A 19899-nucleotide genomic window follows, 5' to 3' on the forward strand; every position below is an offset into this window, starting at 1 on the left:
CACTAATCCTGAATCACATTGGATCCATATTCACACTAATCCTGAATCACATCAGGTCCATACTCACACTAATCCTGAATCATATCGGATTCACATTCACACTAATCCTGAATCACATCCAGTCCATATTCACACTAATCCTGAATCACATCGGGTCCATATTCACACTAGTCTTGAATCACATCGGATTCATATTCACACTAATCCTGAATCACATCCAGTCCATATTCACACCCATCCTCGATCATATCAGATCCATATTCACACAATTCATGAATCACACCAGGTCCATATTCACACTAATCCTGAATCACACCGGGTCCATGTTCACACGAATCCTGAATCACATCGGGTCTATATTCACAATAATCCTGAATCACATCGGGTCTATATTCACACTCATCCTGAATCACATCTGGTCCATAATCACATGAATCTTGAATCACATCGGGTCCATATTCACACAAATCTTGAATCACATCAGGTCCATATTCACACAAATCTTGAATCACACCAGGTACATTATCACACTAATCTTGAATCACATCAGGTCCATATTAACACTAATCCTGAGTCACACCAGGTCCATATTCACACTAATCCTGAATCATATCAGGTACATAGTCAAACAAAATCTGAGTCACTTCAGGTCCTTATTCACACTATTCCTGAATCACATTCAGTCCATGTTCACACTAATCCTGAATCACACCAGGTCCATTATCACACTAATCTTGAATCACACCGGATCCTTATTCACACAAATCCTGAATCACATCAGGTCCATATTATCACTCATCCTGAGTCTTTTTGTTATTCTTTCACGAGATGTGGGCAAGGCCACCATTTGCTGCCCACCCCCAATTGCCCTCATACTGTGAGGCTTACTAGGCCATTTCAGAGGGCAGTTAAAAGTCAACCACATTGCTGGTTGAAAAGGACATTGGTGAACCAGATGGGTTTATTACAACAATTGACAATGCTTTATATTCCAGATTTTTTAAAAAATTAATTGAATTTAAAGTTCACCATATGCCATGGTGGGATTTGATCCCATGTCCCCAGAACATCAGCCTGGGTCTACAGATTACTCGTCCAGTGACATCCCCACTACGCCCCCTAAGGGTGAAGATACAGTTACCTTCCTGTTTTTGCAAAGTTTATTTGTTCCGTCAACTCAAGCAATGCCACATCATAGTCATAAAACTGGTAGATATTCTCAGGTAGCATCTTCGCTAAGTCGTACTGTGGATGTGGGTGCACATCCTTTACACGGAATATCTTGGGTTTTTGACCTGCGTAAGTAGATCAGGAGAAAGAGAAATCATTCTTGAAAATTGAAGGAATCTCCCCCCACTTGCTTCCCTGCCCTTTGCCTTCCCAGTTTCCATCATTCCAACATTGGTGGCTGTCCCTCAGGCTGGCTGGGCCCTAAGCTCTGGAATTCCCTCCCAAAACCTCTCCAGCTGCTTTCTCCTCTTTTAAGATGCTCCTTAAAACCGGCCTCTTTGACCAGGTTTTCAATCACCTGTCCTAAAACTTCCTTCCTTGGTTGGCTCGGTGTCAAGTCCTTTGCCTGAGGACGCTCCCGTGAAGTGTGTAGGGGCGGATCTGAGTCAGTTGCTGTTGTAGTTGTACACATCACCTCAAAAATAAGGCACCTCCAGCCCAAAACCCCTCCTTTGTCACCCCCACCCCATTGTAAAAACCTTCTCCAAACCTATCCCTTTGATAATACTTTCGTATACCCTTCCTCCACCATCTGTTCCTTCATCCTCTTCAATTAATTAATTCTCTCTCTCTCTCTTTCCCTTCATCCCACTCTCTGTCAACTGTTTTGTACTGCCAACTGAGGAAGTTAAGCAGGTGAGGCGACAGATTCCTCTATTTCTGTTTTTGCATTAAAGGTGCTATATAAATGCAGGCCAAGAAACTTCATCACAATCCTGCAATTGCTTCATGATGATATGACTACAGCTGTCTAGAGTGGGAGATTTGAAACAGATGCCTTCAAAATCTGGACTGAGGTCAAGCAAGGCTGTGTGATAGCCCCCATACTACTTACAATCTATTTGACAGTGGTTCTTCATCGATCAAAGACCAACTGCTCTTTGCTGTGAGTATTAAGTATCACCTAGATGGGAAACTATTTGCCCTCAGTCGTCTCCGTGCCAAAACTAAACTGACCACCATACTCATATATGATCGACAGTTTGTGGATGACTGCAATGCATTTTCCCACTCTGCATCAGATTTGCCAACCACCCTCGATCTCTTCAATTCTGCAAATGAGAAACTCAACCTGTCCTTCAATGTTGCCAAAATGAAACTCATATATCATAATATGGCAACCAGAAATATACAAAGTGTGATCTAATCATGGTTCAATACAGGTTCCGTATAACTTCCCGATTTTTCCATTCTATCCCTCTAGAAATAAAGCCCAGAGCTTGCTCTGCATTTTTTAATGGCCTTGCTAACCTATGGTGCAACATTTAGTGATTGGTGTATTTGTACTCTGAGATCCCCTTTGTTTCTCTACCCACCTCGACTGGCACCTTCCAAGTAATAAGTGACTTCCCTATACTTCCTACCAAAACGTAGACCCTCACACTTATCTGTGTTGAACTTCATTTGCCAATCATTTTCCCATTCAGCAAGTTTATTAATGTCTTCCTGTAATTTTTGCAGTCCCCCTCAGCATTGACTATTCCCCTCAAATTTGGTGGCATTCACAAATTTAGAAATTGCATTTTTGATTCCAAAGTCCAAATTGTGAATGTAAATTGTGAAAAGCCATGGTTCCAGCGCTGATCCTTGTGGAACATCACTTACCGGCTGCTGCCACTCTGAATAATCACCCTTTACCCCAGCTTTGTGCTTTCTATTTTTAAGCCAGCCAGCAAGACCCCAGAATGCTCCAACATTCAACTCTGACCTGCTGCCATCCTCTAAGAGCCTTGCCCTCAATAGTATAGAGGTGGTGTGGTGGCCCTCAGTGCATTCGATCACACTGGAACCATAGTCCCATCCCTGGGCAGATAATTGCTCTGAAATGGAGATGGACAGCTTTCTGCACCTCTTTTTATAGGACAATATCCTTGCATAATATTCATTCTTCCCCATCAAAGGATGTGGGAGCCTAGTGGTTTACTAGAGATTAAAGGTCCAATCCACCATGGTTAACTGTGAAAGAACCAAGGTTAAAAATAGTCTTTGATGGAAATGGCGGGGGGGTGGGGAAGGGTGATGGGAAATGGCCCAGCTGCTTCATCAATGACCTTCCTTCCATCATAAGGTCAGAAGTGGGGATGTTCACTGATGATTGCACAATGTTTAGCGCCATTCACAGCTGCTCAGATACTGAAGCAGTCCATGTCCAAATGCAACAAGACCTGGACAATATCCAGGCTTGGGCTGACAAGTGGCAAGTAACATTCACGCCACACAAGTGCCAGGCAATGACCATCTCCAACAAGAGAGAATATAACCATTGCTGCTTGACACTCAATGGCATTACCATCACTGAATCCCCCACTATCAATATCCTGGGGGTTACCACTGACCAGAAACTGAACTGGACTAGCCATGTAAATACTGTGGCTACAAGAGCCGATCAGAGGCTAGGAACAAAAACAGAAAATGCTGGAAAAACTCAGCAGGTCTAACAGCATCTGTGGAGAGAAAAACAGAGTTAACATTTCGAGTCAGTATGACTCTTCTGAAGACACTTCTGAAGAAGTCATACGGACTCGAAACATTAACTCTGTTTTTCTCTCCACAGATGCTGTTAGACCTGCTGAGTTTTTCCAGCATTTTCTGTTTTTGTTTCAGATTTCCAGCATCCACAGTATTTTGCTTTTATCAGAGGCTAGGAATCCTGCTGCGAGTAGCTCACCTCCTGACTCCCCAAAGCCTGTCCACCATCTACAAGGCACAAGTCGGGAGTATGATGGAATATTCTCCGCTTGCCTGGATGAGAGCCGCTCCAACAGCACTCAAAAAGCTTGACACCATCCACAGCAAAGCAGCCCACTTGATTGGCACCCCTTCCACAAACATTCACTCCCTCCGCCACCAACGAACAGTGGCAGCAGTGTGTACCATATACAAGATGCACAGCAGAAACTTACCAAGGCTCCTTAGACAGCATCTTCCAAACCCACGACCGCTCCAATCTAGAAGGACAAGGGCAGCAGATACATGGGAACACCACCACCTGGAAGTTCCCCTCCAAGCCATTCACCATCCGGACTTGGAAATATGTCGCTGTTCCTTCACTGTCACTGGGTCAAAACTCCTGGAACTCCCTCCCTAACAGCACTGTGGGTGTACCGACACCACATGGACTGCAGCAGTTCAAGGAGGCAGCTCACCACCACCTTCTCTGGGGCAATTAGGGATGGGCAATAAATAGTGGCTATCCAGTGATGCCCACATCCTGTAAATGAACAAAAAAACAAATTCCCCTCCATGGTGGAAGAGGTGCAAAGCAGGTGATTGAGTCTCTGTAGCCCACAATCAAATTCACCCTTATACACAGGAGGAGCCCATCCAGCCCATTGCGTATCTCAGCAATGGAAGCGTAAAAGAAAGCCCTTACCAACAGTCACCATAATCCTGTTGATGCTCTCTGCAGTCTGCACTTCTCTCAAACAATGAGCAGCTGTCATCACCCAGCCAGGGGACACAATGGACCCGCTGCATTTTCCAGCGCCCTGTGTGGAGGAGAGAGAGCTGCATGCGTTACTGTCCTCGATGCCCAGGGGAAGGCTGCCAGCCAGAGAGTGAGCACAAAAGCAGAGAAAATGGGGGAATCTGAATGCAGAAAAGGGGAAGGGCAGCGGAGCAGCCCACGTAGCACTGAGGTTCTGGGAAAGAACATAAGAAATAGGAGTAGGAGTAGATCATAGGCCCCTTCGAGTCTGCTCCAATGTTCAATACGACCCTGGTTAATCTTCCATTTCAATTCTAATTCCCCATCCAATCCCCATTTTAAAAAATTCTTTCATGGCAAATGGGTATTGTTCATGGCTTGTTAGGCCTTATTCAGAGGGCAGCTAAGAGTCAACCACATTGTTGTAGGCCTGGAGTCACATGTAGGCCAGAATCATAGAATCATAGAAAAGTTACAGCACAGAAGGAGGCCATTCGGCCCATCTTGTCCATGCCAGCCCGAGGACACCCAGGTGCCCTTTCTAATCCCACCTTCCTGCACCCGGCCCATAGCCCTGCAGTTTACAGCACTTAAGGTGCAGATCCAGGTACTTTTTTAAACAGTTTAAAGTTTCTGCCTCTACCACCAACTTGGGCAGTGAATTCCAGACACCCACTACCCTCTGTGTAAAAAAGTTCTTCCTCATGTCCCTCCTACACCTGCCACTTATCTTGAATCTATGTCCCCTGGTTCTAGAATTCTCCACCAAGGGAAACAATTTTATCCTGTCCACTCTATCTATTCCCCTCATAATTTTGTACACCTACACAGAGCAGGTAAGGACGGCAGATTTCCTCCTCTAAAGGACAATCGATGATATTTGTCATGGTCACCTTTACTGAGCTTTATCATAAAGATAATAAATCTGGAATTTAAATTCCAACAACTATCATGGTGGGATTTAAACCCATGTCCCCAGAGCATTAGCCTAGGCCTCTGGATTACTAGTCCAGTGACGTTACCACTATGCCACCATCTCTCCTAATATCCCTTGATTCCCCTTAATGTCCAAAAATCTTCTCAGTCTCAGTTTTAAATATAGTCAGTGACTGAGCAACCGGAGCTCTCTGGGATATAGCATTTGAAGGATTCACAACCCTCTGAGTGAAGATATTTCTCCTCATCTCAGTCTTAAATGATCGACCCCTTATCATGGGTCCAAGACCACTAACTCCAGTCTCCCCAGCCAGGGGAAACAGTCACTCTACATCTGCCCCATTAAGCCCTCTAATTATCTACGTTTCAATCCGATCACCTTCCATTGTTCCAAATTACAGAGAATACTGGCCCATTCTGCTCCATGAAAGAGTTAAGAACAGTGGAAAATCCTGTGCATACAATGGTTAAAGCACAGAGGGAGACCATTCGGCCTCTGTCAGCTCTCTGCAAAAGCAACTCGTCTGGTCCCATTCTTTTCACTGTAGCCCTGCAAATTTTTTCTCTCCAGTTCATGATCCAATTCTCTTTTAAAAGTCACGATTGAATCTGCTTCCACCACATTCTCGGACAGTGCATTCCAGATCCTAGCTACTTGCTGCGGAGAAAGGTATTCCTCATGTCACCATTACTTCTTTTCCCAATCATGTTAAATTTGTGTCCTCTGGTTCTCAATCCTTCCACCAATGGGAACAGTTTCTCCCTATCGACTCTGTCCAGACCCCTATGATTTTGAAAAACTCTATCAAACCTCCCCTCAAGTTTCTCTGCTCTAAGGAGAAAAGTCCCAACTTCTCCAATGTATCTTCATAACTGAAGTTTCTCATCCCTGGAACGATTCTCACTAAACTTTTCTGTACTCTCTCATGCATTCTTATCCTTCTTAAAGTGTGGATGCAATACTCCAGTTGAGGCTGAACCAGGGTTTTATATAGGTTCATCAATACTTCCTTGCTTTCGTGCTCTGAGGAAGCATGTGAAGGCATTGGAGAAAGCACAGAGGAGGTTCACAAGAATGATTCGAGGAATAAAGAACTGTAGCTATGAGGGTAGATTGGAGAGGTTGGGACTGATTTCCTTGGAGAAAAGAAGGCTGAGAGGAGACTTGATAGAGGTATTCAAGATTCTGAGGGGTGTATATAAGGTAAACAGTGAGAAACTGTTCCCGCTCAAGGGAGCATCAAGAACTAGAGGGCACAGATTCAAAATTATTGGCAAAAGGAGTAAAAGTAAATCAAGGAAAACATTTCCACCTAAAGAGTGGTTGGAGTCTGGAATGAACTTCCTGAAAGGGCTGTGGAGGCAGGTTCGATCGGGGTATTCAAAAGGGAATTGGATTGCTACCTGAAAAGAGAGAATGTGCAAGGTTACGGGGATAAAGCAGGAGAGTGGGACTAGGTTGAATGTTCTTTCAGAGGGTTAGTGCAAACCCGATGGGCTGAATGACCTCCTTCTGCACTGTAAAGGTTCTGTGATTCCATGCCCCTATTTATAAGGCCTAGGATTCCGTTTGCTTTATTAATCGATTTCTCAACCTGCCCTGTCACCTTCAATGGTTTATGCACATTTACCCCAGGTCCTACTGCTCCTATATCCCATTTAGAACTGTACCCTTTATTTGATATTGTCTCTCCACATTATCCCTACCAAAATTAATCACTTCACACTTCTTTGTATTAAATTTCATCCACCAGCCTGGCTATGTCTTCTGGAAGCTTAAAATGATCCCCCTCACAGTTCAAAATGCGTCCAAGTTTTGTGTCATCCTCAAATTTTGAAATTGTGCCCTGTACACCGAAGTCTAGGTTATTAATATATATTAGGAAGAGCAGGGATCAGAACACTGACCCCCAGGGGAACTCCACTCTAACCCTTCCTCCAGTCCAAAAATTAACCATTCACCATTACTCTCTGGGCTGTAACTCCCTCGGAGTGGCAATCGGTGTCGGAGTGCCGCTCTGTGCCCAAATGCTCATGTGATTTTTATCTTCCAATCCTGTCTTGCCGACCTATCGACTCAGGCCGGGCAAGCTCCAGGCAGTGCAGTGCATCTTCGAGGCCCAGCAACGTAGTCCAGCTCTGTCGGTAAACCCCCTTTTTTACAGCACCGGCTCGGGTGGAGGAGTCAGGCCATGGGGTTGGGAGGGTGGGCCTCGGGTCGGGGGGGTCAGGTCAGTTCGGGTCAGACCTGTGGTGCTCGGGGCGGGGTCAGGTCGAGTCAGGTATTGGGGGAGGGGTCAGGTTGGGTATGGGAGGATTTTGGTTGGGTCAGGGGTGGTTGGGTCGAGTCGGTGGGGGCGGGGTCTGGGCAGGGGTGGGTGACGGGTCAGGTCATGGGGGATCGGGTAATCGGGCCTCGGGGGGGTGTGGGTGCAAGAGTAGGGCCCACGAGGGGGGCGGTGGGGGGAAGGAGGCCTGTGCAGTTGGGTGGAATCCCAAGAGGAGTTCAGCTAGCGGGGGCGGGGGTTGCGGAAAATACCATGGGGGTTTGGTTAGTTGGAGGGGTGGGTGGAGTCCCCTGCAGGGGTAGGGGTTGTCAGAAGAGTCCTGTTGTTGGGTCAGTCTGGGTCTTTACAGTAGTTACCCAGAAGTTAGAAGAGGTTTTGATTCTTCTAACTCTTTCTGAGTAACTATTGGTGGAATCCAGTTGGAATTATCTGAATTTTGTGATTTAAATCGCACTTTCAGATGGTTCCCAGTACAGGGTTTTTGCCCAAAGGAAGTTTGTGCTTCCGGGCAATTGCCACGTAAACCTTACCTGTGAAATTCCGAGAGGGGTTTCCCAGCGTATCTTTGGGGTACCCCCCCAATCTGACACTGGGGAGCTTGGATGTTATGGACCTCTGTTTCCTGTCACTTAGCCAACTTCATTTCCATGATGCTACTGTCCCTTTTATTCCAAGGCCACTATCTTTGCCAACAAGCCTGTTATATGGCACTTTATCAAAAGCCTTTTGGAAGCCCATGTACACCACATCAACCGCATTACACTCATCTCTCTCTCTCTCATCTCATTAAAAAAAACTCTAGTAAGTTCGTTAAAGATGATTTGTCACTGAAAAAAAATGTTATCTTTCCTTCATTAATTCACAATTGCCCAACTGACTGCTAATTTTGTCCCAAATAATTGTTTCTCGAAGCTTCCTCACCACCGAGGTTAAACTGACTGGCCTGTCTTTGCTACTTTTATCTTTACACCCTTTCTTGAACAAGGGTGCAATATCTGGAACTCTCCTGTCTTCTGGCACTGCCCCCTGTGTCTAAGGAGGGTTAGAAGATTATGGCCAGTGCAACAACAATTTCCACTTTCACTTCCCTCAGTGTCCTGGTAGGAACAACAGAAATGCAGGGTATTTCTTAAATGTTGAAGATTAAGGAAATATTGATGTCCAAAGGGATCTGGATGTCCTTGTTGATGAGTCACGGAAAGCTAACATGCAGGTTCAGCAAGCAATTAGGAAGGCCAATGTTATGTTGAACTTGATTGCAAGAGGACTTGAGTAAAAGATGTCTTGCTGCAATTGTGTAGAGCCTTGGTGAGATCGCACATGGAGTATTGTGTGGAGTTTTGGTCTCCTTACCTAAGGAAGGGTATACTTGCCATAGAGGGAGTGCAACAAAAGGCCACCAGACTGATCTCTGGGATGGCGGGGCTGTCTTATGAGCAGAGATTGAGGAGACTGGGCCTGTATTCACTAGGATTTAGAAGAATGAGAGACGATCTCATTTAAACATATAAAATTCTTACAGGGCTCGACATGGTAGATCCCTGGCTGGGCGGGGAGAGGTCTCAAACCAGGGGATATAGTCTCAGAATATGAGGTAGGCCATTTAGGACTGAGATGAGGGGGAATTTCTTTACACAGGGGATGGTGATTCTTTGGAATTCTCTGACCCAGCGACCTCAGGAGGCTCAGTCATTGAGTATGTTCAAGGCTGATTTCAACAAATTTTTAGATAGGGGATAGCGTGGGAAAATAGTGTTGAGGCCAACTCCTTTCCCTATTTCCTATGTTCCTTTGATACATCTCATCTGCTCCTGGTGACTTATCAACTTTAAGTACAGCCAGCCTATCTAATACCTTCTCTTTACCAATTTTTAGCCCATCCAATGTCTCAACTACTTTCTCTTTCACTATGACTTGGGCAGTATTTTCTTCAACTGCGAAGACAAATACAAAGTATTCATTTAGTACCTCAATTATGCTCCCTGCCTCTATGTGTAAATCCTCTTTTTGGTCCCTAATTGTACCATTCTTCCTTTTACTATCCTTTAACTATTTATTTTCCCATCAAATACTTTTTGATTCCCTTTTATGTTAGCTGCCAGTCTCTTCTCATACTCTCTATTTGCTTCTCTTATTTGTTTTTTTTCACTTTCCCTCTGAGCCTTCTATATTCAGCCTGGGTCTCAGTTGTAATATCCATCTGACATCTGTATTAGGCAAACATTTTCATGTACATCTCTATCTCTTTTGTCATCCAGGGAGCTCTGGATCTGTTGCCCTACCTTTCCTCTTCATGTGAATATATTTTGACTGTACTTGAGTTATCTCATCTTTAAAAGCCATCTGTTGTTCAGTCAAAGTTTTGCCTACCATCTTAGATGCCAATTTATTTGGGCCAGATTTGTTCTCACTACAATGAAGTTAGCCCTGTCCCAATTAATATTTCTTACTCTAGATTACTCTTTGTCTTTTTCCATAGTTAACCTAACCCTTGTGATACAATGATCACTGTCCCCTAGATGTTCCCCTGCTCACACTTGATTCACTTGACCCATTTCATTCTCCAGAACAAATACCGCCTTCCTTGTTGGATTGGAAACATATTTATGTAAAAAATTCTCCGCCACACACTCTGGGAACTTTTTCCTCTCTCTGCCCTTTACTATACCAGTCTATATTCAGATAATTAAGGATCCCATCATAACTACTCTATAATTTTTGCATGTCGTTGTAATTTCCTCATACGTTTGTTGCTCTACATCTTTCCCACTCATTGGTGGCCCATAGACTACACCGAGCAATAGCATACCTCTATTGTTTCTTAGCTGCAAACAAATAGATTCTTTCCATGACACCTCAAGAGCATCCTCTCTCTCCAGCAAGGCTATGTTCTCCTTAATCAATACTGCCACCCCTCCTCCTTTCTTTCCTTCCCTATCTTTCCAGAACACCTTGTATCCAGGAATATTTAATACCCAGTTCTGCTCTTTTTGAGCTAGGCCTTTGCTATCACTGCAACATTATACTTCCACGTGGCTTTCTGTGCCTGCAACTCACCAATCTTATTTACCACACTCCGCGCATTCGCATACATGCCCAATAAATCTAATTTAGACCTTATTAAATTCCCTCTTCCTCTGATTTCCAGTAATACCTATTTCCTAATATACTATTACCTACACTAGTGCTATCTGTCTTTCCTAATTCTCTGTGCACCTTGGTTTTCCTCTTTAATGTTACCTACTAGTTTCTACATCTCTGCCAAGTTAGGTTAATACCTTCCCAATAGCTCGGACAAATCATCCTGCAAGGAAATTGGTCCTAGAGTACCCAGTGATTGAGTGCAAAACCAATTAAGACCATGATAACATCCTTCCACCTCTGTGATTAAGTGTAAAACCTACCGGAATCTCCAAGATGGCGTACCAGGGATATTTCTCTCTGATGGTGGCGTCAGGACGTTCTTCACCAACTCCACACAGATCACCAATTTGAGAATAGTCTATAAGAATGCAGACGAGCAGCAAACTTTGTGATTAGCAATGATGCTTGAAAGGGGCCATCAACTAAAACATCACCATATCCAACAGAAATTAGTACTGAACCAACTCTATATCCATCAGTAGCTGATATTCAACCATCCCTGTACCTCACAATAATAAATACTGAAGCATCCCTGTACCTAACAGTAATCAGTACTTAACCATGCCTGTACTCATCAGTAACTAGCACTCAACCATCCCTGTGTACTACAGCAATCAGAACTCAACCATCGCTATACCCAACTGTAAACAACAGTAATTAGTACTCAACTATCCCTATAACCAACGGTAATCAAGTACTCAACCATCCCTGAATCAAGCAGTAAACAGGGCTCAATCATCCCTGTGCCTATCAGTAACTAGTACTCATCCATCCTAGTACTCATCCATCTCTGTACCTCACACTCAACCATCCCTGCACCTAACAGTAATCAGTTCTCAACCATACCTCTACCGAACACTAATCAGCACTTAATGATCCCTGTACCCAACAGTAACCAGTACTCAACCATCTTTGTACCCATCAGTAATCAGTACTCAACCATTGTTGTACCCGTCAGTAACTAGTACTCAGCTCTCAAAATCCCTGTTCCAAACAGTAATCAGTACTCAACCAACCATGTACGCAACAGTAATCAGTACTCAACCGTCCCTGTCCCTAACAGTAACCAGTACTGAATTTTTATTTACTCAACAGCCACTATTATTGAACCATTACCTCCCTCATCCCTCAAATTTCATGATGAATTAAGGAAGCATCATAGAACCATACAATGGTTACAGCACAAAAGGAGGCCATTTGGCCCACTGTGTCCATGCTAGCTCTTGCAAAAGCAACTTACCTGGTCCTACTCCCCTGCCTTTATCCCATAGCCTTGCAATTTTTTTTTCCACTTCAGCTGGTTATTTTATTCTCTTTTGAAGCCACAATTGAACCTGCCTCCACCACATTCTCAGGCAGTGCATTCCAGGCCCTAATCACTCGCTGCGTAAAAAATCTTTTCCTCTTGTTGCCTCTGCTTCTTTTGCCAATTACCTTAATTCTGTGCCATCTCGCTCTCGACCCTCCCACCAATGGGAACAGTTTCTCCCTATCTACTCTGTCCAGACCCCTCATGATTTTGAATACCTCTATCAAATCTTCTCCCAACCCATTGTTTTCTACTTCATGCACTTGTGGTTAGGCATTCCAACATCATTCTATAATCTGGAAAAATCGGAAATCCTTAAATGACTTGGTTTCAAGCATTTCAGACTGGAGAGGGTACAGCTTTCAGGGAAGACAGTGTTCCCAGTGTTGACTGCTGGCGAAACCCACTATATACTTTCTTCCAGTCTGAAAAATGCCTGTTCACCACTACTCTCTGTTTTTTTTCACTCAACCAACCTCGTGTTTGTGCTGCCAATGTCCTTTTGTTCCACGGACCTCAACTTTGCTGAGAAGTCTATTATGTGACTATCAAACATAGTTCATATACACCACATCTACCTCATTACACTCAACCTTTTCCATTACCTCATCAAAAAACTCAGTCAAATTAGTGAAACATAATTTGCCTTCAACAAATCCGTGTTGGCTTTCCTTAATTTATCCGCATTTGTCTAAGTGACTGTTAATTTTGTCCTGTATTTTCACTTCTAAAAGCTTCCTCATCACTGAGGTTAAACCGATTGGCCTGTAGTTGCTGGTCTTTTTTTCAAACAGGAGTGTAATATGTGCAATTCTCCAGCCCTCTGGTACCACCCGCTTTCCATACCTAAGGAGAACTGGGGGATTATGGCCAGCGCCTCCGCTAATTTCCACTCTTACTTTGTGCCACATCCTCAGTTGCATTCCATCTGGTCCTGGTGACTCATCAACTTTAAGTACTGCCTGTCTAATACCTCTTTAGCGGTAGTGTTGTTGCTGTTGGTTAAATTGTGGAATATAAAGGTTGTTTTGAAATGTAGCGATCTGGACCCTAACCTCCATGAAGCACCCTGCTAATTCTGAGTTAGGATAACAGTACCATCAGTCAGAGTTCAACCATTTCATGAATACTAATTAAGGGAACACTGGTCAAGAAAATAAAATCCATACCTAATATTTTATCGAAAGCTTTCACCAGTTCCGTGGTGTTTTGTACAGTAAACCAATGTGTCTCGCCAGGTTTATGAGATGACAGTGTGCTCAGTTCTGACTTTTCAACATCAGTTGACACTCCAAAGGAGTACATATCTGTAGGAGAATGAGAAGTATATGGTGAATACTGACCCATGGGAATTGAGGACGTACAATATGCACACACGCTCCTGGAATTCCATAATCCTGGATATAAAAACCAGCTCGACAAAACTTTTCAAACCTAAAGTGAAAACATTTCTCTTTGATAGGTATTCTTAGTGATAATATAATAGCAAAGATCTGCCTATTGGTCTCTTACATATCCACATTTCTTTTATATTACAGCACTGTAGGAAGTCATGTCGGCCCATCATGTATGTTCTGGCTCTCTCAATGAGTAACTCGCCTAGTGCCATTCGCCTGCCTTATCCCAGCAGAGCTTGGCTAGGGGTGCCATTAGTTCTGGAGCACAAGTCTTCAGTACTATTGCCGGGACGTTGTCAGGACCTGCTTCCTCTTGTGGGGAAGAACATAACTAGAGAGAATTAATTGAAGATAGTCATCAAGAAATCCAACAGGGTCAGAAAAAACATCTTCACCCAAAGAGTGGCGAGAATATTGAAGTCGTCTGAACATGATAATGGTCTGCTTTTTTTTATTCATTTGTGGAGCGTGGGCATTGCTGGCTAGGCCAGCATTTATTGCCCATCTCGAATTGCCCTCGAGAAGGTGGTGGTGAGCCGCCTTCTTGAATCACGACAGGCCGTGTGGTGTGGGTGCATCGACAGTACTGTTAGGAAGGGAGTGCCAGAATTTTGACCCAGCAACAGTGAAGGAACGGCGATATAGTTCCAAGTCAGGCTTGGAGGGGAGCTTGCAGGTGGTGGTGTTCACATACGTCTGACGCTTTGTCCTTTGAGGTGGTAGAGGTCACGAGATTGGAAGATGCTTTCGAAGGAGTCTTGCTGAGTTGCTGAGCGCATCTTGAACTGGTGTCTGGTTTCATACTTTCTATAAGGCCATAAGACGTAGGAACAGAAGTAGGCCATTCAGCCCATCGAGTCTGCCCCCCACTCAATGAGATTATGGCTGATCTGATAATCCTCAACTCCACTTTCCTGCTTTTCCCCATGACCCTTGCTTTCCTTACTGATTAAAAATCTATCCATCTCAGCCTTCAATATACTTAACAACCCAACCTCTACAACCCTCTGTGGTAAAGAATTCCACAGATTGACTACCCTCTGAGAGAAGAAATTCCTCCTCATCTCTGTCTTAAATGGGTGACCCCTTACTCTGAAATTATGCCCTCTGGTCCTAGGTTCCCTCACAAGGGGAAGCAACCTCTCAGCATCTACCCTGTCAAGCTCCCTAAGAATCTTATATATTTCAATAAGGTCACCTCTCATTTTTCTAAACTCCAATAAGTACAGACCCGACCTACTCAACCTCTCCTCATAAGAAAATCCCTCCATACCCAGGAACAACCTAGTGAACCTTCTCTGGACTGCTTCCCATGCCAGTACATCTTTCCTTAGATAAGGGGACCAAAACTGTTCACAGTATTCTAAGTGTAGCCTAACTGGTGCCTTGTCTAGTTTTAGCAAGACTACCCTAATTTTATCCTCCATTCCCTTTGAAATAAAGGCCAACATTCCATTTGTCTTCCCTGTTACCTATTGAACTTGTATGCTAGCTTTTTGGAATTCATGCATGTAGACCCCCCAAATCCCTCTGTGCTGCAGCTTTCTGCAGTCTTTCTCCATTTAAATAATATTCAGCTCTTCCATTCTTCCTGCCAAAGTGCATAACCTCACATTGACATTATATTCCATCTGCCAAGTTTTTGCCCACTCACTCAAACTGTCTATATCACTCTGTAGACTCTTTGTGTCATCCTCACCACTTGCCTTCCCACCTACTTTTGTGTCATCCACAAACTTGGCGATAGCACATTTATTTCACTCATCCAAGTCATTAATGTATTTTGTAAATAATTGTGGCCCCAGCACTGATCACTGTGGCACAGATTGCCATCCTGAAAATGCCCCGTTTATCCCAACTCTCCGTCTTCTATTAGTTAGCTAATCCTCTATCCATGCTAATATACTACTTCAAACACCATGGGCTCTAATCTTATTAAATAGCCGATTTGCGGTACCTTATCAAACACCTTTTGGAAATCCAAATATATTACATTTACTGATTCCCCTTTATCTATCCTGCTTGTTACCTCCTCAAAGAATTCTAATAAATTTGTCAGGCATGATTTCCCCTTCATGAAGCCATGCTGACTCTGCTTGATTATATTATGCATTTCTAAATGCTCTGTTACGACATCCTTTATAATAGACTCCAACATTTTCCCAATGACAGATGTTAAGCTAACTGACCTATAGTTACCCGTTTTTTGTCTCCCTCCCTTTCTAAATAAGGGTGTTACATTGGCAGTTTTCCAATCCTCTGGGACTTTTCCAGAATCTAAGGGTTCTTGGAAGATTACTACCAGTGCATCCACTATCTCTGCAGCTACTTTCTCTAATATCCTAGGAGGCAACCCATCAAGTCCAGGGGACATATCGGCCTTTAGCTCCATTAGTTTCCCTTGTACTTTTTCTCTAGTGATAGTTATTGCACTTATTTCCTCCCCCACTTTTGCCACTTCACTATTTAGTATTTTTGGAATGCTATTAGTGTCTTCTACCGTGAAGACTGATGCAAAGTATTTATTCAACTCCTCTGCTATTTCCTGGTTCCCCCATTATTATTTCCCCAGCTTCATTCTTTAAGGGGCCTATGTTCACTTTGGCCTCTCTCTTCCTTTTTATAAACTTAAAGGATCTCTTACTGTCCATTTTTATATTACTTGTTAGTTTACCCTCAAAGTTTATTTTCTCCCTCTTTATTATTTTTTTGGTCATCTTCTGTTGGTTTTTAAAACATTCCCAATCCTCTGGTTTACCACGAACATTTGCCACATTGTATGATTTTTCTTTCAATTTGTTACACTCCTTAATTTCCTTGGTTAACCATGGTTGGCTTATCCCCTTCCTTGAATCCTTCAAGGAAGGATTCTTGAAGGGATATATCTTTGCTGAGAGTCATGAACTATTTTCTTAAACGTTTGTCATTGTTCATCAACCATCTTTTCTGTTAAACACCTATCCCAGTGCACTCCAGCCAACTCTGCCCTCATTCCTTTGTAATTATTTAAGTTTAGCACAGTTGTTTCCAACCCAATTTTCTCACTCTCAAACTGAATGCTAAATTCTACCACGTTATGGTCACTGTTTTCCAGGGGATCTTTTACTCTGAGGTCATTTATTAAACCTGCCTCATTACCAGATCCAAAATAGCATGGTCCCTGGTTGGATCCACAACATATTATTCTAGGAAACTGTCCCGAATATACTCTATGAATTCTTGCTCGTGGCTACCTCACCTCTACCAATTTGATTTTCCCAATCTACATGAAGATTAAAGTCACTCATGATTAATGTACTGCCTTTTTTTACATGCCTTCATTATCTCCTGATTTATTCTCTGTCCTACAGCATAGCTACTGTTAGGGGGCCTATAGGCTACTCCCACCAGTGTCTTCTTCCCCATCTTATTTCATACCTTCACCCATATGGATCCTCTGATCTAAGGTAATTTCTTGTTAACACACTTGTTCCATCTCGTGCTAACAAGGCTACCACCACTCTTTCCTTCCTGCCTGTCCTTTTGAAAAGTCACATACCCCTGAATATTTATTTCCCAGCTTTGATCTCCTTGTAACCATGTCTCCATAATGGCTATAAGGTCATACCCATTAGCCTCTTTCTCATCTTTCAGTGATCCAGGGTCTATCTTGCAATGGACATTGTTAGTGAAACCTCTGTGACTGTCAACTGACATCAATGCATTCTGCACTTCCTCCATGTTTGACATCATTGTCTGCCCAACAGTGGGCTACAAGAAAGGGCAGGCAACTGGGACTAGCTAAGTTGCTCTTGCGAAGCACCAGTATGAATTTGATGAGCTGAAAGACCTCCCTTCTGTGCTGTACCCATTCTATGATCCCATGATTTTGCAATAGAATTTACAGCACAGAAACAGACTAATCAGCACAAATGTCCATATGAGCCTTCTCCTGCCCTACTTCCCTGGGGGAGGCAGCAGTTATTGGTAATGTCACTAGACAAGCAATCCAGAGGCCCAGGCTAAAGCTAATGGGTTAAAATCATGTTAGCAGGGTGGCATTCAATTTCAATTAATAAATCAGGAATATAAAGCTCGTCTCTATCATCAATTGCTGTAAAAACCCATCTGATTCACTAATGCCTTTTAGGGAAGGAAATCGGCCGTCCTTATGCAATCTGATCTGCATGTGACTCCAGATCACGGCAATGTGGTTGACTCTTAACTGTCCTCTGTAATGGCCTAGCAAGCCACTCAGTTCAAGGGTAATTAGGGATGGGCAACAAATGCTGGCCATTTAAGCAACACCCATATTCCACAAAAGCTTAAAGGAGAAACAAAATCATCTAATCACATCAACATAATTCTTCTGCTCCCTTCTTCCTAATTTGCTTATCCAGTTTTTCCTCATATGCATCTGTACTGTTCACCTCAGCTACATCCTGGGATAGCGAGTTCTACATTCTCACCACTCTCTGGGTAAAGAAGTTTCCCCTGATCTTGGGACAATTCAGCAGATCCTTTCATTGGAAAAGAAGTCCTGGAAATCCCTCTACCGACTGCAGATTTAGAAATTTTCTCTTGACAGAATTTGGGGAATATAGTGGCTTCGAAGAAATGCCAACTACCTCTCCAGTCTGTTGTGGATTGGTGACGGATGCATGGCGGTGATGAGAATGCTTTGAGCATAGCATATGGAAGCACCTTTCCTAGTAATGATCCCCTGAGGAAGTCATTGTTAATTGTATGCTAATTATATTGCCAAGACACACCACTGAAAGGCATTGTTTAATTATGTACCTCAAGCACTTATAAATAGAGACTTTTAAAAATGTGTTCATGGGATGTGGGCATTGTTGGCTAGGCCAGCATGACTGCCGGGTCACTAGGGGTGGTAGGTAGGAGGCAGACAAATGTAGTGCTGCATTCTGTTAACGAGGTGTCAGTCTGGTGAAACTATAACACAGGACTAATTGCGTGCCAAACAGCATAAGCAGCAAGTGATAGACAGAGCTAAGCGATCCCATAACCAAAAGATCAGATCTAAGCTCTGCAGTCCTGCCACATCCAGTCGTGAATGGTGGTGGACAATTAAGCAACTCACTGGAGGAGGAAGAGGCTCCACAAATATCCCCATCCTCAATGATGGGGGAGCCCAGCACATCAGTGCAAAAGATAAGGCTGAAGCATTTGCAACAATCTTCAGCCAGAAGTGCCGAGCGGATGATCCATCTCGGCCTCCCCTGGAGGTCCCCAGCATCACAGATGCTAGTCTTCAGCAAATTCGATTCACTCCAAGCAATATCAAGAAATAGCTGAAGGCAAAGGCTAATGGCCCTGACAATCTTCAGGCAATAGTACTGAAGACTTGTGCTCCAGAACTTGCCACGTCCCTAGCCAAGCTGTTCCAGTGCAGCTATAACACTGGCATCTACCCGGCTATGTGGAAAATTGTCCAGGTACATCCTGTACACAAAAACCAGGACAAATCCAACCCAGCCAATTACCGCCCCATCAATCTACTCTCCATCATCAGTAAAGTAATGGAAGGGGTCTTCAACAGTGCTATGAAGCGGCGCTTGCTAAGCAATAATCTGCTTACTGATGCCCAGTTTGGGTTCCGCCAGGGCCACTTAGCTTCTGACCTCATTACAGCCTTAGTTCAAACATGGGCAAAAGTGCTGAACTCCCGAGGTGAGGTGAGAGTGACTGCCCTTGACGACAAGGCTACGTTTGACCAAGTGTGGCATCAAAGAGCCCTAGTAAAACTGGAGTCAATGGGAATCAGGGGAAAACTCTCCATTGGTTGGGGTCATACCTAGTACAAAGGAAGATGGTTGTGATCGTTGGAGGTCAGTCATCTCAGCTCCAGGACATCACTGCAGGAGCTCTTCAGGGCAGTGTCTTTGGCCCAATCATCTTCAGCTGCTTCATCAATGACCTTCCTTCCATCATAAGGTCAGAGGTGGGGATGTTCGCCGATGATAACACAATGTTCAGCCGCAGATACTGAAGCAGTCCATGTCCAAATGCAGCAAGACCTGGACAATATCCAGGCTTGGGCTGACAAGCGGCAAGTAACATTCGCACCTCACAAGTGGCCAGGCAATGCCCATCACCAACAAGAGAGAATCTAATCACCACCCCTTGACGTTGAATGGCATTACCATCACTGAATCCCCCCCTATC

The 19899-nt window shown here is 43.8% G+C and overlaps 1 protein-coding gene across 1 annotated transcript in view; it reads right to left on the bottom strand.

Annotated features, from left to right (window-relative positions):
* Nucleotides 1-19899, bottom strand: part of LOC144695654 (complement factor B-like) — a 58744-nt gene that overhangs the window by 18164 nt on the left and 20681 nt on the right. Inside the window, exons 10-13 of the mRNA XM_078566578.1 lie at nucleotides 13504-13641; nucleotides 11286-11383; nucleotides 4604-4718; nucleotides 1142-1295 (exon numbers count right to left, since the gene is read on the bottom strand). Coding sequence (XP_078422704.1) covers nucleotides 1142-1295; nucleotides 4604-4718; nucleotides 11286-11383; nucleotides 13504-13641 — 505 coding nt within the window. The remainder of the gene's footprint in view (nucleotides 1-1141; nucleotides 1296-4603; nucleotides 4719-11285; nucleotides 11384-13503; nucleotides 13642-19899) is intronic.

The sequence above is a fragment of the Cetorhinus maximus genome, chromosome 21 (assembly GCF_964194155.1).
Source record: "Cetorhinus maximus chromosome 21, sCetMax3.hap1.1, whole genome shotgun sequence".
NCBI lineage: Eukaryota > Metazoa > Chordata > Chondrichthyes > Lamniformes > Cetorhinidae > Cetorhinus > Cetorhinus maximus.